The 22,819-nt window shown below is 36.7% G+C and overlaps 1 protein-coding gene across 4 annotated transcripts in view; it reads left to right on the top strand.

Annotated features, from left to right (window-relative positions):
* The window catches only part of ASXL3 (ASXL transcriptional regulator 3), a 110,982-nt gene that overhangs the window by 82,793 nt on the left and 5,370 nt on the right, over window positions 1–22,819 (top strand). For all 4 annotated transcript variants that reach the window (XM_026842489.1, XM_026842490.1, XM_026842491.1 and 1 more), the window contains 3 exons: window positions 13,575–13,671; window positions 14,135–14,240; window positions 19,312–21,265. In XM_026842489.1, the coding sequence (XP_026698290.1) occupies window positions 13,575–13,671; window positions 14,135–14,240; window positions 19,312–21,265 (2,157 nt within the window). The remainder of the gene's footprint in view (window positions 1–13,574; window positions 13,672–14,134; window positions 14,241–19,311; window positions 21,266–22,819) is intronic.

Below are 22,819 nucleotides of genomic sequence, written 5' to 3' on the forward strand. Positions count from 1 at the left end.
GAGACAGATCTGGAGAAGTACAAACACAGCATGCGTTCAGTAATGGTCTAATTCTTTATTGTGATTTAAGATTATTTGTTAGTATTCTTGTTTTCCTTTGTTAGTATATCTCATTTTTTGCCTGCCCCCTGATTTTTATCCCCATCTGAAGTGTATTATTATAGTTTAATAATACAGCTAGGTTAGTATGTTCAATCTGTTTTTTTCTGGTCTTGTGCTTTAGGTTCCTGCCTCTTTTTTTTTTTTTCCCTACACTGACATAATTTGCAAGGGTGTACCTTGCCTTAGCATCATTTCCGTAAAGAATTTACAGAACTCTATTTCTTGAACCAAACTTGTGCAGCTACTAATCTAATAAGTTTTTGAAGTCCAGTGTTTTTATTTTGCTGTCACTGTGTGGCAGCTTGAATTCAAGGTGTTTCTATTACGCTGTTCTCAACTTTCCTATTGGGGCCCCTCATACAGGGGTGTTTTTTTTCAGGTCCTGGTAGTGCCAGTGGTTTTATCCCCATATAGTTCCTTTTTCTGGATCTCCAAATTCTGCTTCCTTGCCAATTTTGAAGGAAATACAAATTATCTATTACACCTGCAGGTGCTTCCAGTGGGCTCTTGAGCTGTCTTTTTGTGGCCATTTCCCTTACCATTTGAGGTTTATGCAGAAGTTTGGAGGTAATCCAGTACTGGAGGAGTTCTACAGTAAGGTAGTCTAGGCTAGACATTGAAGCTTAATGGTGGCAGTGGGACTCTAGTGTAGGAAAGCATACATCATTTTGCACTGGAAATAATGATGTGGGTTATTCCATTGCTAGTTTCTAAACCAGATTTGAAAAGAAGATATGGTCATGATTATGGACAGCTCAGCAGAAACATCTGTTCAGTCAACCTTTAAGCAACAGCAGGGAAGCTGCACTAAAGAAAATACCCTTTCATTACATAAATAGTATTAAAACATCATCTTGAATATTAAGCATGGCCAGTTTACTTCGGAAGCTGGGGAAAGAATCCAGAGAAGGGCACCAAAATTTACATGAGCTGTAAAAAAAAAAGTTCTAAAGAAAAATTACTGAATTTGGGCTTTTTAATCTACCAGAACCAAATTAAATGTGAAGAGTGGCAACTTTAATAACTGCTGTATTTCATACAATATTTCATACAATATTTCATTCAATATTTCATACAATACTAACCCATGGAAGTCTTTTGCATACGAGGAGTTAGCATTGATTTCTGGCAGTTAAGTGATATAAATAGAGTTTAACTGATATAAATAGGAGATGGTGGATGCATACATACAAGTAGTAGCCATAAGTAGACTGAAATATTTATGGAAAATAAAAATTCCCTTTGTCAGTCTTATGCCAGCTGAGCTAAATAGAAATAGAAATCTTTTATTTGACAGCTTTTCTAGTAATTCCCTATTATGTGATCTTTCACAAGCTTTCTCTACATGATCTATTCCTTGCAATTATCAAGGGTTAGTTCAACCTCAGATTTGATCTGATATTGTTACCATATGGTACCACTCACATATTACTGACTGATGAAAAACTTTCCTTAACATTGAGTTGTGTAGCAGAAACACTCATCAGAAATGCAGCCATTGTTTAACAGAACTTAAAGATTTTTTGTGACAGTTACAGCTGCTTTTCCTTTTCTTACCCAAGCACATTCACACTCATTCTCTATTATAGACTTGCCAACTGTTAGAGCATCCTTTTAGTTTGGTCTCATTTATCACAATCACTTTGAATGATAGTTGTATAATTGGAAAAATAACTTTTAGATAGGTAATGGCATACTTAAACAGTCAGCAGTAGGAAATAGAGAAACTTCATCAATGATTTTCATACTGGAAATACATGCAAGTTCACTTAAAAGTATTTTTCAGATGGATAAAAGTTAAGCTTTTTAGTTGCCAGCTATTACTTTACAGGGAGAGCTCTAGCTGTGGAGAACTCCTTGACATAATTGGTTCTCAGGTTGTTAGCCAAATTAATGAACAGGAGAATCATTGTTTTGCAGTGTTATATAGAATTTAGTTTTACATAAGTGCAAGCAGTTCTTGTTAGTCTCTGAAGAATCTGTCAGTTAGAAATTAAACAGTCCAGAAACTGACAAGAGCACATATAGGAGTAAGATCTGCTCCCCTTTTTAGTGCCTTGTCCATTTTGCAATGGTAATATTTTTTTCTAGAAAACATTGGTATGGATGAAGTATGTGCCTTTATAATGCTACTCTCTGCAGCTATTTTTCATTTCCCAACAATAATTTCTGACTCTTGGGCTTAATGAGAAGTCTGTTCTATAGGGATGCCACACTCAGCCTCAAGAACAAAAAGTGTCTAACTTGGCTTTTAATATGCCTCAAGCTACAATATCAACTGCTCATTCCAGTCATCACGAAGCATAATTCTGGTGTCTGATATGACGGGATTGTGCTCGAGAAAGATAATTCCAGAAACTGAGAGAGTGTGTCTGCAATACAAAACAGAGTCAGAAGACAGTGCAATGCTCCGTGCTGTGACATCCATTTAAGATATTTTGGAATTATTTGCAATTTAAGGTTAAAATCATATGCAGGCAAAGCTAAGTCATCATCTTATGAAATCGCAGTGTTTCTGAAGGTCATTCTGTCCAAATGAGTGGTTGTTTCCGATATGAATCATGAGCTGTGATCAATTACACTAGATTGCATCAAGTGACTCCATAGGAAGGGCATTAAGAGGCTAGAGGCCTTGAAGACAGAATGCAAGGACTGACTTGGCCAGAAGAGAAATGCCTGCAAAAGTGTTTTTAGTTTTCTTTTAATGGTAATGTAATAGACTGCAATTTAAAAACCGTGAAGCACTCATTTATTTTTAAACTTCTTTAGCATCTTTTATATCTTGACATAGAAAATATGCAAAGAAAAAGAATATTTGTCTAGTCTTCTCTATACTAAGGCAGAATCAACAATGTCTGTTATTCTTGATAGATATTGTCTAAAAGGTTTTTTGGCTGTTCAGTGATGGGGAATTCACAGCCTCTCCAAATAAATTTAGTGCTTATTGTTTTCACTGTTAGAAGGTTTTCACTGTTCTCCTCAGTGAGTGTCTAATCTGAATCTCTCTCACTGCAATTCTGACTATTATTCTTTGCTCAGTTTGGCATCTACATGGAGAGCACGGAGATTACTGTGTTCATTTTGCAATAGCCTTCAAACATGAAGGCAGTAACCCATTCCCCATCTTCCTCTTTCTTTTTCTTGAGAGGCAGCCCTTATTAATATAGTCTTTGTAGATCTAGGACCTTAAATCTGTGCTCAATCTCATTTGTCTCCTTTGGACTTTGTACCAGTTCTGAGTTGCAACAATCAGAATTGAATGTGTAACTCCAGCTCAAGTGATAAGTAACACCAAGGAGAGCAGAACTGATTTCTGTGTTTCTACACAGTACTCCCATTTATAACTTCCAGCATTGTGCTTACCTTCTTTGTAATTTTATGGGAAGGTTGACTTACATTCAGTTTGTGTTCAGCCCATGTGCTTCTACAGAGGCACTGCATAGCTGCTTAGTTTCTTCATTTTGTATTTCTCTTGTTATGTATTACTATGAGAGTCTGAAACTTCTGCATTTGCCACTATTGCAATGCCCTACTTATCTGTATTGTTTCCAACGTAATTCTCAAATCCATCAAGAGAATTCTGAATTTTAGTTGTAGGTTTCAGTGTACTCAGTCCCTGTCTGACTGATGTTTTTTGCAAATTCCTTCAATTTTTTTTCTCATGCCCCTGAAATACAGCCTCCTAGCTGATAATAAATAAACAATAGTTCCCTAAGCAGATTTCTGAGTATTTCTGTAGCAATTTATACAATTCACATATCCTAGCTTTGCTTAAGAAAATGTCATGTGACACAGCATTGTTAAAATCAAGATATAAAACTTGTGCTGTTTCTCTTCTATATCACAAGGCTCTTTATGCTGTCAGAAAGAAAATAGACTGACTTGGCGTGACCTATTCTTGACAAATCTGTGTTGGCTGTTGCTCAGCTCCTCGTTAGCTTCTAGGCAGCTGTGTATAGTGTGTTATCTTGTGCTTTAATCATTGCAGATCTCTTCAGAGCTTGAAGACAGGGAGCAAGCAAGATATTTAAACGTAGGTTTCTTGTGTCGATTGAGATGTGCTGTGGTATGTAGTGCAGTACCCAACTTCTTCTTCAAAAGGTTATAGGTTCCGTCTAGATTCTGGGTTGTATCTACTCAGGATGTATCCATATGAATATCTTAGGACACCCTAGGGCATCTCAAAAAAGAATTGGTTGTCTGTGTGTAGGCCATAGACTTCTTCCAAAGCTGGCTTAATCTGTAAGTCTTTAGCTGTGCTTATCTCCTTTAGACACAGGTGATACAGACGTGACATATAGCTAGCACATATAATTTTCCAGTTGTCCTCTTCACTGCTCTCAAATCTGTCTTTTAACAGTTGTGAAATAGTTTCATAAGTGGACATTTAACAGGCTAGTCCATCAAGCCCAGATGATTTGAATGCATTTAAGTAATATATATTCAGCTCCTTGCTTGTTCAAGAGTGTGATCTTACCCTTTTGCCTTTTGTTGCTGGTGTTAATTGTATTAAGCACCTCAATGCAGCAGATTTGTGGTGAAGAAAGTTGTAAAAAAGGCAGTATGAACATTAGCTTTGTCTCTATCCCTCTAGTTTTTCCTTTGTGTTGCACAGTGGACTTTTTCTTTCATCATCTTTTTGCCCCTAATGTACTTTCTTAGTACGTTCTCTGGAATTATTTCTTCCGGAGTTTGATGTGTCCCTTGCCAACTGCGTCTAATTTCGGCCCATTATCCCATGTTCTGCTGTGGGATTCTTGCTTAGTAAGTTGACCTCATTTCCATTCCCTGCATGCTGTGAGATCAACAGTGAGGTCCAAACTAAGACAATGTGGTCTCATTGTACAGTCCCCATTATTCCTTTGCAGGAGGCTTTGCACTCCCTGTGGTCAGTATTGTTTATTTAAAGAACTGTGAGGTTTCTTTAACTCCTTTTTCACTAGCACCATGTTCTTGGGGATTCTCCCAACTACTTCTGCATTTATGAAAGTATGCCTACTTTAAACACTTTTTTTTTTTGTTGCGTTGCCATTTCTTCTTTTTTTCCCAAACAACCTTTACTCTTTTATATTACTGTCAGTCATATGAATTGTCAGATGTCCATTTTGCCCTTTAAGTCAAAATGCTGATTGTCAACTAAATCTTCCAAGTCCTCCTACATACCATTTGTAGTTCTTGCATTAGTATTTAACCATCAAAGACTGAGAGAAATGTACCACTGTCATCACACTGGCCCCTTCTTTAACTGCTCCTTTTATAAATAAACTTGTTTTGGCAGTGGTCCACAGAACAGTATTTTATTTGTTGATTTGCCCATACTCTTGGGCCACGTATATAAATACAGCATTAAAATTTTGGAGAAATTAGCAAGTCTGTCTTTACAGGATGTCCCTTTCCTCTGTGAGGGCTGTATTCCATCTTTGCTTACCTATTGCTGTATCTCTAAACCTTCTTAGGTCATCACTCCATGGGTGAAGAAGCCAAAGCTGTTCTGCCTATAGCACCTATTTCTGGCCGTATTCTTAGATTGAAGGTAGATGGACATCAAACTTTAATAACCAGTGAAATGGGTAGATTTTTCAGGCATCATACCTACCAAGACCTTCATGAGGTTCATCAGATATACTCTGTTGCCCTCGTCCGCCCCTTGGAATCTCCTTTGGAGGTGGTGAGTCTCTTGGACACCAGGAGCACTGGCTTTTCTTAACCTGTTTTTGGGATTGGTTCCTCTTTTTCCAGAACAGGCTCTAATTTGGGGATTACCTTGCTCTGTATATAAAGATCATATGAAGGTTTGGCAGGTTTAGCATAGAGAGAACTTTTTATTCTCTGATGGTATGCTTAGGTGCATTGTGCTGTTGCATCTGAATTTCAAATTCGCCAGTCACACATATAAACTAGTTACCCATGTCTGAGACTACCTGTTTAAAATTACATGTGCCCATTTTAAACATACTGTTCAAGGGGAATAAGAATGTAGTCTTTGGTGTCCAGTGTAGCAGATGTGGGTTTATAGCTGTTGTGTCAGTGCTCAGGAGGGTGCTGTCACTGCTTATACATGGAACATTTTGTCCAAATGTATCTGCAGAGCTTATATCTCGTTCTGCTCTGTGTGACAAAATGTGTCAAGTTCTTCATAGTTAATGACAAGGTAGATGGCCTTTAGAAACACATTGCCTTGTCTTCTATGCTGTGCTTTATAAGCATTAACAGTAGTTAATTTCGTCAGTGATTTTGTTCTTACTCGTGTTTGTTGTTGCAGTGTGTTGCCTCTTTGTAACTTTCCTGTATCCAGTTTGTGAGCTGTTTGACACAGATACGATTCACCCCTAAATGAAGACATCTAAATTCTATGTCTGCAAGTGTGCTAAGTGTCTAAACTCCCATTACAGACAATGCAGATTGAGTCGATACATGAACAAAGAGCCTGAGGAACTATTTGTCTCACTGCAAAGTAGATGCTGACTTGCTGGTCAGCCAAATAGTCCTCTAGGCTCCGTTCACTGCATCGGCTAGACCTCTGTTGACTGTAATAGGAAGTAGGAAACCTAGGCCACGTCTAGACTTTTACATAGATTGTTTTAATCTTAAACTGAATTCCAGCCAGGAATGCCACCACCCTCCATTACTTTTTAAGTTACATTTGTATAGAGCTGTAGAGTTTAAGGCTTGTATGCTTTTGGCACTAACACTATAGAAATCATTAATAGCAAATATTAATCTTTGTCATCAAAGGATAGTTTTTAAAGTCTAAGTTTGGATATTGTTTTTGTTATGACTGCTAGCAGTCACTCCTATTCACCCCCTCAAAAAATCCCAAAAGCACTTCTAAGTAGTGGCCTAAAGCCACTGATCACAGGTGGCAAGCATCCAGTTTTGGTGGTGTAAACAGATACTTGATACCTGGGACCTGCTTGTGAATTGGTGTTGTAGTTTAACCTCAGCCAGCAACTAAGCCCCACACAGCTACAGCTGCTCACTCACTTCCCCCCAGTGAGATGGGGGAGAGAATTGGAAGGGTAAAAGTGAGAAAACTCATAGATTGAGATAAAAAACAGTTTAACAGGTAAAACAAAAGCCGCACACACAAGTAAATCAAAACAAGGAATTCATTCACCACTTCCCATCAGCAGGCAGGTCAGCCATCTCCAGGAAAGCAGGGCTCCGTCATGTGTAACAATTACTTGGGAACACAGACACCATCACTCTGAACGTCCTCCATTTCATTCTTCTTCCCCCAGATTTTTACTGCTGAGCATGACATCTCATGTCATCTATGGGATATCCCTTTGGCCAGTTGGGGTCAGCTGTCCCGGTTGTGTCCCTTTCCAACTTCTTGCGCACCCCCAGCCTCCTCACTGGTGGGGTGGGGTGAGAAGCAGAAAAGGCCTGACCCTTTGGAAGCACTGCTCAGCAATAAGGAAAACATTCCTGTGTTATCAACACTGTTTTCAGCACAAATAAAAAACATAGCCCTATACCAACTACTATGGAGAAAATTAGCTGCATCCGAACCAAAACCAGCACAATTTGGCCAAACTTATTTTTGCATTCTGTCTTAGACACACTGCTTCATAAGTCTTGAAAAAGTCTCAGGCCTGTTAATATAGTTGATAGCTATAAATAGTTATTGCTTACATCTGTATTTGGGTGGCTAAAGTAGTCTGAGTAGGTAGCCTATTTTAAAAAAGTGAGGACTTCAGAAGAGAAGGCAGTTCACTCCTCTTACAACATGAACCACCAAGCTTAGTGTTAAACACCATAAGATCTGTTTTTTGCTGACAAAGACACTGTGGCATGAAGGAACAATTAATGCATCATACTTCATGATTACCAGTAGGAAGTGGGGGAAATTTATGGGATCAACAAACATGAATTTGGACATGGTTGGCCTATACAATATAATGGATGTCTAAGAAAAGCACAAAAATTAGTCACCAAAGTGTGTGTTCCAAAGTATTCACCTGGTTCACAGTAGTCTGCATTCAGAGAATGTCCAATTGGTAGAATCTCATGCATGTTGAGACATGCATTGTGTGGTTGCAATCTCTTCCAAAGCTTACAATCACTTTTTACTAGATTTGATAGCAATTTTTAATGCTTTGTGAATTTTGTGGAGCAAGAGAGCATGTGGTACACTACAAACATATCTATTGATGTTCTCTTTGGATTTTGGTTGCTGACTGGCTTAGGCAGCAAATGTAGAGGTCCTAATTAGGAGTTTCATCTTCTTTGTGCTCCCTTTACTGTTAGTGGAAGTAGAGAAGCTCTTCCAGAGTGATGATACAGAGTACCTAAATGAAGTGTTTATTTCTCTGTACTTGGACTCAAACAGTTCTCTTTCATGGAGAGAGTTCCCTTAGTATTAGAGATTTTGTGGCAGAAATAGATAGTGGTCTTCCCTGTCACTTGTGAACTTTTGCTCTATGATCGTCAAGAATAAAACGAGCTAGGCCTGGCATGTTGTCTAGCCAGCTCTCCAACGTGTCTGCCTTCAGAAAGTCAGTCACTAAGGTTGCTGCATCTTCAGATGCTGCATTTGCTCTGTACACATCACAGGTCAGCTTGATACTGTGCCCAGTACTGGAACATTTGTTCCATGTTACAAAACAGCAGTGGTGTCTCTTCACATACATAAATAAAATGTAAATTTTTTTTCTGTATGTGATATAAATGCTGCTAAATTTTTCATTTTTAATATTTTCGAAGCTTTAATGAAGAAGTGTCAAAATGTATTTTCACATACCTTCCATCTTTTGCACATAATTCCTTTTACGTACCTCTGGGAAAATCTCTGAATTCTAGGACTGTTCTTCCCCGAAGATGAAATATAAAAGCACAAAAGAGGGTTAGTAGGAATTTGTAGAAAGTGTATAATTTCTTGAGTGGTACTGAACACTTAATTTGGATGAATCTTCACTTCTCTTGCTGATTTTGCATACTACACAGGAACTGTGTATCATTAATAGTTTTATAAATACATTAGAACAATTTTGAAACATTTAAAAGACAGAAATAATATATTTGCTAATTCTCTTTCTGTAAACATTCTAGCCAAGAACAGATAACCTACTAGTACACACCTGTGCGGTACTTGCTGTTTCCCTACTAAACCACCAGTGTGCATCTTCAGGTTGAGCTACAGAAATAATCCCTGCCTTATTGTCAGAAGAGACTTTTCAGTGGAACTTGGAGGAAAATAATTTAAATAGTTATTCATAGAAAGTTGACTCAGTTCCTTTTAAGATTTAACATTTGCTTTTTAATGCAAACAGATGTCACGCTTTAGCGGATATGTTTTGGGGTTGCATGTGGGTGGGTTTGCTTTCAATAAAAAGAGAAACTTTTAAAAGCCATTGTGAATTCTTCAAAGAAGTATTAATTAGAAAACATAATTCTACCATTGTGCCTAATAAGAAAAACAGAAATTTAAAGCTCAACAGAATAAAACATAAACTTTCCAAGAAATGTTTGTTGTTCCAGCTCATTAACACACTGTCTCTGTTGGACAGCATTTTTTAAATACCATAAAAATTAACAGTGTATTTAAGAACTGCTTTGTTGGCATGTTTCTTCAAATTCTAATTTAGACCTAGTGGTTAATTGAGCTGTCTATCATCAGAGCATAGAGAAGTAAATATGCCCTTTGGCTTCAAACTTTTCAATTTTCACTTTAACTTTTGGCCTTAGGTAAAAATGTGTTCTCTGGGTGAGGTAAGAAAAGATTTCAGTAGAGGCTGTTAACTAATACCGTAAGAGGAAGAATTCAGAGTCCTTCCAAGTTTTAACAGAGCAGAAAAAAATGTCATTTCACATGACTAGAGTATTGAGAAAAGGACTAAAACATCTTTGTTAGTGGTGTTGTTTCGACTCTTTCAAAACAAAGAGATGTAAAATTGCTCATTTTGTGTCTGTTCTAACTTGTTCAAACTTTTTTCCCTGTATAGAAATCCTTAAGTGAATCAGAAATAGCTAAATGATTGAACTTCTTGTTAGTTTAGTTTGGGTTGTTTTCCTCATTTACTAGTGGATCTGCTTTCTGCTTAGTAATTTTTTCTTCTCACAACATTTTGAAAATTTCTCTCATTGACTTTAGCTCTTTGGCCATTATGAGTTCCTTTAGCTTTTTTGTCCTCATCCTTTTCTCTTTGAGCTTTAACTGACTGAATAAATTCTTCCTGTTGTATTCCCAGCACAGGTTTTCTTTGATCTCAAATTTCTTAGGAAGAAATTCACTGAGGCTGGCCAGCTCTTTATTTCCTGCATTTTTTTCCATGGGTATCTCTTACCCTAGGTTATGTGTACCAAGTCTAAATAATGATGACTACTTTCATGCATCTCTCCATAGTGTTTTAGCCTGAAATTATTCTTTCATATCATGTTAAAATAGATCACGGGAAGCTTCTCCTCTAGTTAATTACTATGTTTCCACCTTCAATGTCATTAGATGCTCTTCTGTCTAGATTTCGGCCGTTCCAGCTACTTAAAACTTCCATGAGTTGTGTGACCCCATGAACACAGGTCTCAAGAAAGGTCCTCCTTCTTTTGTCAGTTCATCAAAGACGGTGACTATCATGAAGTCAGCAGTGGCTTCTTCTTGAGTTTGTTCTTTTAACATAAGCGTCTTTAACATCATATTTTTGATCTTGTGAACATAATTCCCTAATACTTACAAACTGTTACAGTTAATACTTAAAGTGGTCAGTGCAACATGCACCTGTTTTCCAGTGCAGTTCACAAATGATCTGTTGTTCCATTGCTAGTTGACCTATACTAATTTTCCTTCTTAGATAACCCACTGCAATCTTCTAATTCTTCCTTTCTGATATTCTTCTAGTTTCTTTTTTTCCTCCTTTTTTCTTCTACAGGTTGGCATTTTTTTACCACTACTTGGCATTTTCTGGTCCACAAGAACTAATGAACTTTACCTGTGACCTTGCTAGCATTTGCTTTCTGAAGTTTCAGCCTGTGCTTTTCTCTCAGGTGGAGTTAACTTTTGAATTTGGTCAAACCTCTTTCTAGCATTTAGCTTGGGGTTTGCAGTTTCTTTTTCACACCTTAAAAGAAATTGTGCACCAAAAAACTTGGCACTTTTTCCCAAGTACATTAGCCAATAAAAGAAAATATGCAGTAAACAACAGGGTTACAACTAAACTAATACTGTTCTTGTATTCACATGATAATATAGCTTGACAGTCTTCAGAATGCTCTTGATTTATGCAGCCTAGTGAAATAGCTCAATCACACTTGGCTACAGTTTCATGCTGAAAAGTGGCATTCTCTTTCCGCCTCTTGTGGTACATTCCAACTTTGCATGAGATGTAATGATTGTATGACCTTAGGATAAGTTGGATCATCTTGCTGATTTAACAGCTACAGTGCTTGCCATCAGCTAAGCAGTGGAGTTTCAGGAGGACCGTGTCTTTCAGAGTCCACCTGAGGTTAAATGAGGTTAAATATGATAATAACAATTCCATGTCTGTATTACTCTTTCCTGCAAAACACTGTCAGGCTTAGGGAGAAAATCTTGAATTTACTGAAGTTTGGAGTAGAACCTACATTGACATGAGTGGATGTTACTATTTCATCTCTTTTTATGTTGAAATTGAAGGTAGTTTCAGCACCTTTCTTTCAGGAACAAAAAAAAATGTTTATTTAGTAACTTGTGATTCTTTTCCTTGTAACTTCTCATTTTACCTTTTTAGGAAATTGTGTGTTGTTTTGTTGTGTAAGGTTTGTTCAGTTGCAAGATGCGCTGGTATGGAAAATGTCACTTAATATTAATATATTCATTCTGGAATTTAAATATTTCTGGAAAAGTTCATTTGTGCAGGAAGAAGAAAATGTGTCATACCAGTTTGATTTATACAGTCAGTACATGTTCTTTATGCCCTTTCTCTTGTCTCACTGATTTTATTTTCTTGTTGTTTCTGCTGTATGTTTCACTGTACCTTTCCACTTTTTCTCCAGTTTCAGTATTAGTCATAGTCTATCTGTAATTAATATGCACAGGTTCCACAACCCACATCATGAGAAGCGTAGAGGCATTATATATCCACCCTACTTGAATGCAAATCCTATGACTTGTTGGCAAAACAATGCAGGAAATCACAGACAGCAGTACTGTAGGTTCATATCCTGTTGAGGGACCCTGGTACCATGTACATACTGTTTTCTTGCTGTAATCAAATGCCTTTAGTATTGCCTGTTTTTCAGAATCCATGCTTATCACTCTATTTCTGTTTTTAATACTTCACATCTTTCTGGTTTATTCCTATGAAATTATTGTGGGACAGGATGTCAGCTAGGCAATGAGTAAATGAGCAAAGACTGATCTGAAAGAAGTGCCAGTATTATCAGTGAAATATAGAGCTCAGTGAGGGAGATACAGCTAAATATAATTTAATGTTACTGACACATCTGCTTTTTTCTGGCTCCAGTCTGAAACAAGCACTGAGAATTAGGGGATATTGCGTAGCTAGAACATGTATTAATATGCTGGAAAATGTGCTGGATTTTACTGCTAGATCACAAATGGTGTTGTCAAATATTATCTCCTAGTTACCTTAAAGGATGTAAAATAATGAGAGTGTTCTAGCAATGTTACCCCTTTTACTGTTTGCTCCCTTTCTCTTTATTTACGAGCTTGTTTTTATTATCTGTTTATTTACTATGCTAGAGGTCATACCCACTGCTAATCTCTTTTATATAATTACTTTTTTCAGTTATTAGAATTCATCCAATAGTCAGACATATCCTCACAACCTGAAAATAAACATTGTTTCATGGTAAAAGAAAGCTCAATAGTTCGATTGCTTTTAAAAGTTATTGTAGAAATTACTGTGATTAAGACTTTTAATGGTGTTTTATCATTTAATGTTTGACATATGTAGAAAATAAAAATAATTATAATGTTCTTCCATAGTTTTCACTATTGATGCTTATGAAATTATGTGCACAGCTGGTTTTAGTTTTAGTGCTGAGTTTACACCAGTTATTTCATTAATGTTACCTGTCATCCACTCTTCTGCCAGTGCAGCATATTAGGTAACATGAGTGTTAGTTTTATTTAGAAACAGCAAAATTACTGTCTTCATTACATTTAAATAATTTGGTTTGTACCATATTCCAGGCAGATGCATAATAATGATCTTGATTTTTGATTGTGTACAATAGCTCTAGACATAGGCTCAGGATAGAGGTCTGTGATTAAAACACATCAATCAGTTGTAAACTGAGTTATCATCAGTAATACTGATGACTGAAGAGAACACACTGGTGCTGGATTAGCCCGCTTGCACTTACAGTAACGACTTTAATAAAAATGCTGGTTTAGTAGTAGTAGGTAATTTTCTTTGTTATTCCCACTCCCTATCCCTTTCCATTCCCTTTAATAGGAACTCGGCTTTTATGTAATCTTAGCTGACACTATTTCTGACACTATCTTCTGCTACCATCGGCTTATTTTCTAGATGGGAAGTGATGGAGTTTTGCGCCTCAGTAGTTCTGCTCTAAATAATGAATTCTTCGCATATGCAGCACAAGGGTGGAAACAGCGATTGGCAGAAGGTAACTCTCTGCTTGTTCTCAGATCTACCAAAGGTTAATTGTTTTTATGAAGAATGTCTCTGTTTCTACATTTGAAAAATACTTTTAGAATAAAAAGTATAATATACCAGTAATTCAGCAAAAGAAAAATTGCTGATTCCATTTTGAATTTAGTGTACATTTTTACAGCTAGCCGTGGCAGCTTATTTTGACAGTTTAAAAAACCCCCAAGCATTCTCATCACTGCCAGCCTTGGAAACATAAATGCATGCAACTAAATCCTACCAATATACTTTGAAATACTGATGTTATATGGTAAACTAAATATTTCTATGTCACACTCGCTTTTGGTTTTCATTATTTTCATTTGGAATTGTTGACTGACTGTAACAAATCACTGTATGTCATCTCTGTAATTTATAATTACCCTTAATAAATTAATCCATGACAACTTTTATTCAATATGTTAGTATTTGTTTTTTAGGAGAATTTACACCAGAAATGCAGTTGCGCATCAGACAAGAGATTGAGAAGGAAAAGAAAACAGAACCTTGGAAAGAAAAATTCTTTGAAAGGTTTTATGGTGAAAAGTAAGTATTGAAGTCAAATAAAAGCATTTTTATTATTTTCTTTTAGGAGGAAATGAAAATATAATTCTCTGCTTCACATGGCATGGTCATATGCTGTAAAACTTAATAAAGCAGTTATCAAAGGCAGTTATTCCCCAGTATAAGAAGTTGGGGATAGAATTATAGTGGTGTGTCTGTACTTGCATTACAATTGCATTTTTAAAGGTTCATAACTCATCCGTAAAAATTCATTCCAAGGAGAGCTTAAGACACAAGGCCCAAGCATGCAAGTATTTTCTAATTATCTTTTAAAAAATAGCATTGGGGTAATTCTTCCCTCCTGCAAAATATAAATACAGCTCCTATAGACTAGAAGACCAGCAGAGATATTTCTGTAGTGTGTTTTTATTTATTTTATTTTTTCTAAGCTAGTTGAAGAGTTTCTAAAATCAAATAATTTTTATTGTTTGATTGATATGGCCCTTTGCTGGAGTAGAATATATGACATAAAAGAAATACTGGCTAGAGACAAATGAAAGTGACAATGACTAGTCTAATTTTAGAAGTGAGATGCAAAGAATAAATAAGCTTAACTGACTAAAATGAATTAGTATCATTCCAGGTGCACAATTGTGCAAGTCAGCACAATTTTATTGATGATACAGATGTGGCATTCTGTAGCAGCTGAAGATTCAGTTCTTGTATCCAGGGAAATTTTTTTTAAATAAAAATTTAAGGAAATTCACATCTTCTTAAAATTCTGAAATCTTCCTTTCAAAAATTTCTTTAAAAAGTTAAACCATCAATACTTAGAATTACATCTCTGTTTTAAAAAAATATTAAGTATTTAAAATATTAATTATTATAAACATTCTTTTAAAATTACTGATTTTTTTTAAATTGTTTTCAGGTATGTTTTAATGGAATTTATGCATAATACATAGCAGCCAAAACTGTTCCATGGTTACCATCGTCACATGAGATGTCTTTGTTTCGTTATTACATGGGGTTTTTACTTAGAAAATTCAGGGCACAGGGAACCCTTCATATAAGTGATTAACTTAAAGATTAAGGCATTAACTAAAATATTTCTGCAGTAACAGTGCTACTTCTCACAATTCACTGCCTTGGACCACTGGGAAATGTAGTGAAAACAAGGCAGCAAATGGACAGATCCGGCTTAATACTTTACTTTGCATGTCCTGGCTACGTGCTTTCTCCCATTGTGAATACTATTTCTACACCACTGTATCTTTACATATAATGGAAATTTAGGGTCTTAATATGGCAGATTTTCTTATTGTCAGGTTCTTAATTTCTTACTTCATAGCTTTAAGACCTCAATATAGTCCAGGCGTTGATCCCTTTAGTATCAAAAAATATTAATTAGGTTTTTAGATAAGGAGCACAGTGGCTTTTCATTATGCATGTCAAGAGCAGAGTTGGTTACCAACCTTTCATGAAGGAAGGGGGTGTGTAAGGTAGGCATAGGGCCTTCCGCAAGAAGTAGAAGTTTAGTACCAGAAAAACATGAGCAGCTCACTCTAGCTGAAGCCTATTTCTTAGTCACAAATGACTGTCACATGCACAGAGAACGCTACTCATAATTTTACAGAGCCAGCAGTCCTGCCGTGCTAGCTGAATGCTGGACACTGTAATGGTTGGCAGATAATTATTCAGTCTGCAGTGATACATGTCATTTGGGTTGATAGGTTCCTGACATCAACATTGTTATGCAAAATGTCATATTGCACATAATTTTCATTTTGACTACAGTATTAAATCTGGTCCCCTCTGCCCTTTCCCCAGCTTGTGTTGTTTCGCTTGCATTCTTCTTCCTGGCTATTACGTAGGTAGATTCTACGTCTTTGCTGCTTGGCCAGATTTAAGTACTTTTTCTCATTATTTACTGACTTGAATGTTAGTTTTTGCTGTAGTTTCCACCTTTCCTAAGTTCTCTCACCTTTTTTCGCTTTGGTTTTTAAACTTGCTTTGAATATGATTGAGCTTTGTCTCTTTTCAGCTATGTTGATTCAACTGAAGTAGCAGATTTTGAAAGCTTCCTGAGCTGTGCGCTGTCTGCAAAACGGATCTCTCTTGCAGTCTAACTTGCTTACTTTACAGTCAGTGTGGTATTTTTGTTCTGACTTTGGCTAATTTGATCTTTTAATATTCCATAAGTAAATTCAGGTTTCACCTTATACGTAGAGAAGGACCATTAATAGATGCAGAATCTTTGTAAGCATTTTTTCATACTCCCCAGTTCATGGCATTCAAACACCTTAGAGTGCTTCTTCCATGTTGGTTCTGCACATTATGTTTCTTGTGTTTGCTCTTATCTGTACACAGGCTGTTTATCATGGGACTGTCAGTTGTAGTTTACTTTGATCCATTTATGATCTCTCCTCTTCCTCATACTTGTTCATTTTTTTCTTTCTCTGACTTTTTTAAAAAACAAAAACTTCATTCTGCAGTCATTTGTCTAGGATCAGCTGATGCGTGTTGCCAGAAATCCACATTCTTCTGACTTGCTGCCCCAGGATTACAAGGGTTATGCTCTATTGTTCAATATATTATTTCTTTTTCCACTTTGGAGAGTTACTTGTCAGAATAGAACCGCCAGCTCACTAAGTCAGAGCTTTAGTTTTGGGTAGACCTCCCCTACATATTATTGCTGATTTAATCCTTCATTTTTTTTTTTATTTATTTTCCCCAGTACTACTTATCACAGCAGTAGAATATCAGCATCCTTATATCTTTGAGAAACTAGGGCTTTTTATTTGACTACTGCCCTTACTTTACCGGTTGAGTCCTGTCCTTAGCACTTTTACTGATGGCTGTTTACTGCTGTCCTCATATTTTTGTGCTGTTTTGCAAACTTTGGGTGTCTTTCTCTAAGGAAGAAGATGGATCAGCTGTTTATCTTGCACTCTGAGATTGCCTTAAACATGCTGATCTTGAGCCTTCTTCTTTGAAACCCTTTTTCTTCACTGCAGCATCTTCTTCAAGATAGTAGTATTTCCAGTACTGCATAAAAACTATTAAAATTCAGTACGTGTTCTGCTGGTCTTAATTCTGCATTATCTTGTTTTTCTTACACTTCCTCCTCTTCAATATGCTACTAGAAAGTGTGTATTTGTATAGTGTCCATGTGACAGTTGCAATCACCTTTATTCCGTCCTTCATTCCTTTGCTGATTGTCATTCCTTAAAGATAACTATCAGGCAATATCTTTTCGTGATGTAAGTCAGCTAAAGAAAACAGACCGCTGATTCAGTTTTCAGTAATGCAGTAGATTTGGTTTCTCTCCTCATTTTCCTGAGATAACTTTTTCTCATTTACACAAGGAATTCTAGAGCAAGTTACACACCTAAACCTAGGTAAACTAAACTTTACTCACCTAAACTTAACAACCTAAACTTAGACTATATAGGGAACCTTTAGTCTATGTAGAAGAAACACGCATCTTCTGAAAGGCATTCAATGTGGGAGATGTAAATTTGCTGTTCTGAATTGCTCTCTAGAGGATCCTTCCTCAGCATATTGATGGCATAGGGAGACTTTGTGCATATTAAGTGACTAGTAGTAGGCAATACTAATAATTACTCTGCGAGTGCTTTTTAAGATACCAATTCCAGGCTGTGGGGTTGGTTTTTGCATTTACAGCTATCACTGTAATGCATCTGTTCAGTATTTTTAAAATGTGCAACCACAAATTCTGAGTTTTTACATTTATTCTGTACTTCCATATACATGGGTCTATGTGATCTCTGTATCCTCTGCTGCAAATTGACAAGTTATCTTGCTTTGATAATTTCTGAATATCTTTTATGCTCACTTATTTCCATATTATTCTTTGTTTTCTTATTAAAATGAGAACAGAGATCAAACTTCTATTAATTAGATTAGAAGATTCTTAAGACCTTTTAAGGTTTCCAACCAAGCTTTTGTGTATTTTCTACTATTATGGAATTACAGAGGCACAAACTGTGCTTGAAAAACCTTATGAAAGAGGCTGAACACTTGTGCTTTCATTGTCCTTAGAAGGTAATGAGGATGTCAGAGTGCATACTTTCTTTTTAAGTAACCTCTTTTTTTTTGGCCCTTGGCTTTTGCTTCAGTTTGGCTTGTTGTGGGTTTTTTTTTTAATTCTGTTGAGTTAATAAAACTTTTTTTTAAACTAATATTTTCAGGACCAAAGGTAAGAAAATCTTCAGGAATGGCTCCTTTGCACTTCATCCCTAAGAACTAATGCATAGATTATAAATATGCATCTTTTTATCTCCTTAAGAATGTTAAACTTCTTTTTAATTATAGTGAATTTGAATTAATACTATATACATGGACCTGTCTATTTAGAAATAGTTTTTATATTAACTGGAGTATTTAGTTTGCTGAAAGAATAGAACAAAAACACACAAGCTGTCAACAGAGATCTTCATAATTGACTCGAGTTGTAAAATGAGGCTGAAGTGGAGTTATTTTGGTTTTCATCATAAATTTGAAATGACTGTCAAATTACAAAACAAACGCATACTTTGCCTTATTAGTTTCAGGTGCAGCTTTTACTTTAACGTGCAGCATTTAAGCCATATTGCTGGCTGTGTTGACCCTAAGAGCGGGAGGAAAAAAGGGATTTCCTTTATAACTGTTACTGATAGAAGACAATATATTTGTGCATTTCCTCTTCAATGCATGCTGTATTAGTATGGCAGTGTTGTGCTGGCATTTAAAAAAAAAAAAAAAGAAAAAAGAAAAAAAAAACACACTTAAAGGGTATGGCTAGTGGTGAATCTGTGTAGCTTGCCTTTTTATTTCATTGAAGTGCCAAGTAGTTAAATAATGAATAATAGATTACCTAGTTTTAAAATATTTTAAGTTTTTTAACACTGATAAGAAAATCTGGGTAGTTAGTTTTCCAAAATTTATAAAGCCATATATAAATTAGTAGGCCACCACTTAACCAAACCAGTAATTTAAACTGGAAAATATGTCCTTATGGTAAGTGAAAGAGGTAGATGAGAAAGATGATCCTATTCCTTTATCATGTCTGTGATGAAAATACCTTATTAATTTGTATGTTTTTATATAGATTGGGACTGTCAAGAGGGGAATCAATGAAACTCACTACAGTGCAGAACAATGATGAAGATGAAAGCAATTCTTTGTGTGGATCTTCTGGCACACCTGGTCCTTCTAAGCAAGCAACCTTTGAGGACCAAGAAGAGAAAGGCACTAAAATTCCTCCTTTACCAGAGAGAGATTATTGCCCATCCCTTTGTAGCATGGAACAGGCTCCTGTCAAGGATCTAACGGCAGACTCAGAGGATATACTGATACCTGAAGAATCAATCATTCAGGAGGAGATTGCTGAAGAGGTTGAGACAAGTATTTGTGAATGCCAAGAGGAGAACCATAAAACAGAACATGAGTTTTCCGAGGAATCAGTAAGTCCAGCTGGCACAAATGAAGAAACAGAGGCAGTACAGCTTGCAGAAAGCACTGAGTCCTGTGTCGTGATGAATGATGTAACTGATACTGTATCTCACATTGAAATTAAGGTGGAGTTGAAGTCAGAATGCCCCCAGGAGGAGATGTCAGTTGTGATAGATCAGCTGGAGGATTGTGTATCACCAGCCCGATCAGCTTCATCTGCAAACTCTGTCAGTGATACAGTAGAGAAGGATTCTGAGTCTGCAAAAGAGCTAATTGCACCAGAAATGCAAAATGCTGCTCTGGAAGGCTCCTTGTTCACGGGTGGAGGCATTGCAGTGGATATGGAGCTTCAGAGTGACCCTGAGGAACAGTTGTCTGAGAATGCTTGTATTTCTGAAACTTCTTTTTCCTCTGGAAGTCCAGAAGGACCATGTGTTTGTATTGCCTCTCCTGGAGGAGACACTCAGTCAACTTCAGAGGAACCCTGTACTCCAGCATCTCTTGAAACAGCTTGCTCATCTGAAGTATCCAGTACTGAAAACATTGAAGGTGATATTCAGCAAAAGGCCAGTGATGAAAACTTGCACACACCTTTAATGTCGGAAGTCTCTCCAATGTCGACATCACCTGTAACCTCAGAAGCATCTCTGATGTCAAATTTACCTTTAACATCAGAGGCATCACCAGCTTCTAATTTACCTTTAACATCAGAAACATCTCCAATGTCTGATTTGCCTTTAACATCAGAAACATCTTCAGTATCTTCTGTTCTTCTAACTTCTGAAACATCCGTGGCAAATAGTTTGCCTCTTCCATCAGAGACCTCTCCGGTTTCTAATTCCCCAAGCAATGAAAGACTTATTCTGCAGCAAAGGAAATCACCATGTTTGTTGGAAGACTCCCTTCCCACTTTGAAAGAAGAAAGCTCTGCCATTCCTAAGGTGATTCAGGAAGAGAATCTTGTTGTTCAGCCAAAGCAACTTCAGAGTGCCCCTGAAAATATGAAAGTTGGCCCACTAACAATTATACCTGATACTTCAGTGTTGGAAGAGCCCCAGAGCAAAAACCTCAGTCATCAGCCATGTAAGTCACATTCTGAAATTGAGAAATCCTACATTGCATCCATTCCAGAACACTCTCCTCCAGAGGTGATCAAAATTAAAAATCACAGTGTTCAGCAAAGATGTGACAAGAAAGGTACACTCTTGCCATCAGACATAGCTGTCTTATCAGAAGGATCGGTTGGCAAAAATAGCGAATTGCTTCCATCAAAGCCACATGATAAACTATATACCTCATCTCTAGAGAAAGCTACATTCTCTGAAGTATGCAGAAGTAAATCTCACAAGCTAACAGTCAGCACCCAAAGCCGTCTAGAGAGTTCACATTCTTCCAAGTCACTAGAATCCACAAAATCACCTGAAGTGAGGAATGAAAGTAGAGACCCAGAGATCCCAAAGAGGAAAACAGCAGAACAGCACAGTTTTGGAATCTGCAAAGAGAAGAGAGCTAGAATAGATGATGATCAGCCTAACCGTAGTGCTTCATCAATGAGTCCATCTGATAAAGATCAGCCACACAGAGAAGAACCCCGAGTTCCACCCCTTAAGGTAAAGTAATGAATGAACAGGCTGACGTGGAAACTAAAATTTTTTTATCTCCCTCCTACTGACTGCATGCAGACACAGTGCATGGTATATTTTTAGTGGAGGTGTGAAGGGTGTTAGTACTGATGGTTTCACTTTACTATTACATTCCTACAGTGCCCAATTACTTCTGATATAAATATGCCTACAGTTGTTCAGTCAGGGTCTTTGCTGCAAAATTGCTTTTGTGTGAGGGAAAGTTTTCCAAGATCTATGGCTTAATATAATTCAAGAGCTTCCCCATCATTTACACAGTGCTACTTGTATTTCTAATTGCCCAACTGGATTATCCACTTGTTCTCCTGCAGATGACTCCTCCAGCAAGCATGAATAATAAATGTTACCATAACCAATACTAAAACAACCAGTGCCTTAATCCAGCAAGAGAACCTAGAGTCAGAATAGTTGGAGATCCCTTTGCAAGCCCAGGGCTTGGGGTAGGATGAAGTATAAGATTTCCCTGTAGAATTAATTAGAAACAGAGACCTGGCTATCAGGGGGAAGGGTCTAACTGACATATGTGTAGATAGCTTTGTTAATGGCAAAGCAAAAGGTAAAAAAAGACACACCAACTAAGCAAACACTTTTATGTGTATCATTCTGCTACGTAAGAAAGCAAATTGCAGTTCAAAGCTTTTTTTATGTTTTAACAGACGATCTATAGATTTAGTTATATATAGGCTCAGCATTTTGACCCTTTTAATTTTGTACATGATGACATCAGCCAAGTTTCAGATCCAATTTGCTGAACTTAAGCCATTGACTTTGCAATACTAGTTCCTGATTATTCAGAAATGCCCTTTTCTGCATGTATTTTTAACTGCTGCAATCACTGATCATTGTTAATATGGCCAGGAGGGCAAATAGGCTAACTGTTTTAATCACTAGTGTGGCAGCATATTTCAACTAATTTATTTTTATGAGCAGTGATGCAATTGGAAGTTAGCCTATTCTGAGTTTAGTGATATTCTTTCATATTTGGAAGGTCTTTATCTAGCCTAATAAATTCTAATCACTCTCTAAGCACAAAGGAAAATAGATCACTAGGGAATAAAAAAAGGTCATGACTATAATAATAAAAATAATCAAGCACTTAGAGATTTAGCAGTTCTGGTGATGCAAAGTGGAAACTGAAAAAAGTTGCTACTGAAACAGGAAAATGTTTTGAAGTAATTGTGAGTTTGTTATATTCTTTAAAATATGTCCATGTAAATGTGAAAGCCTCACAATATTAGCCAAAAAATTAACTGCTAGGAAAAGTGAAGTATTCCAGCCCTCCAGACCAGCATAATATGGTTATATAAATGGTTATATATTACAATATCATCTTAATTCAGTGATTTCCACTGATCTCTTATGGAAAATCGGATACTGTCGGTCTTGCACAGTTTTAAGAGTTGATTCTCCCTGAAGCCTCCAGACAGCGTATGAAAACACTGAAAAATTGGCAAGCATTTAAAAAAATAATTTTGGACAATCAATTCTAGTATGTTTTTTTGTGTAACAAATATTGGGCTC

Source organism: Athene cunicularia (assembly GCF_003259725.1).
Source record: "Athene cunicularia isolate RWA chromosome 2 unlocalized genomic scaffold, athCun1 chr2_part1, whole genome shotgun sequence".
NCBI classification, from domain to species: Eukaryota; Metazoa; Chordata; class Aves; order Strigiformes; family Strigidae; genus Athene; species Athene cunicularia.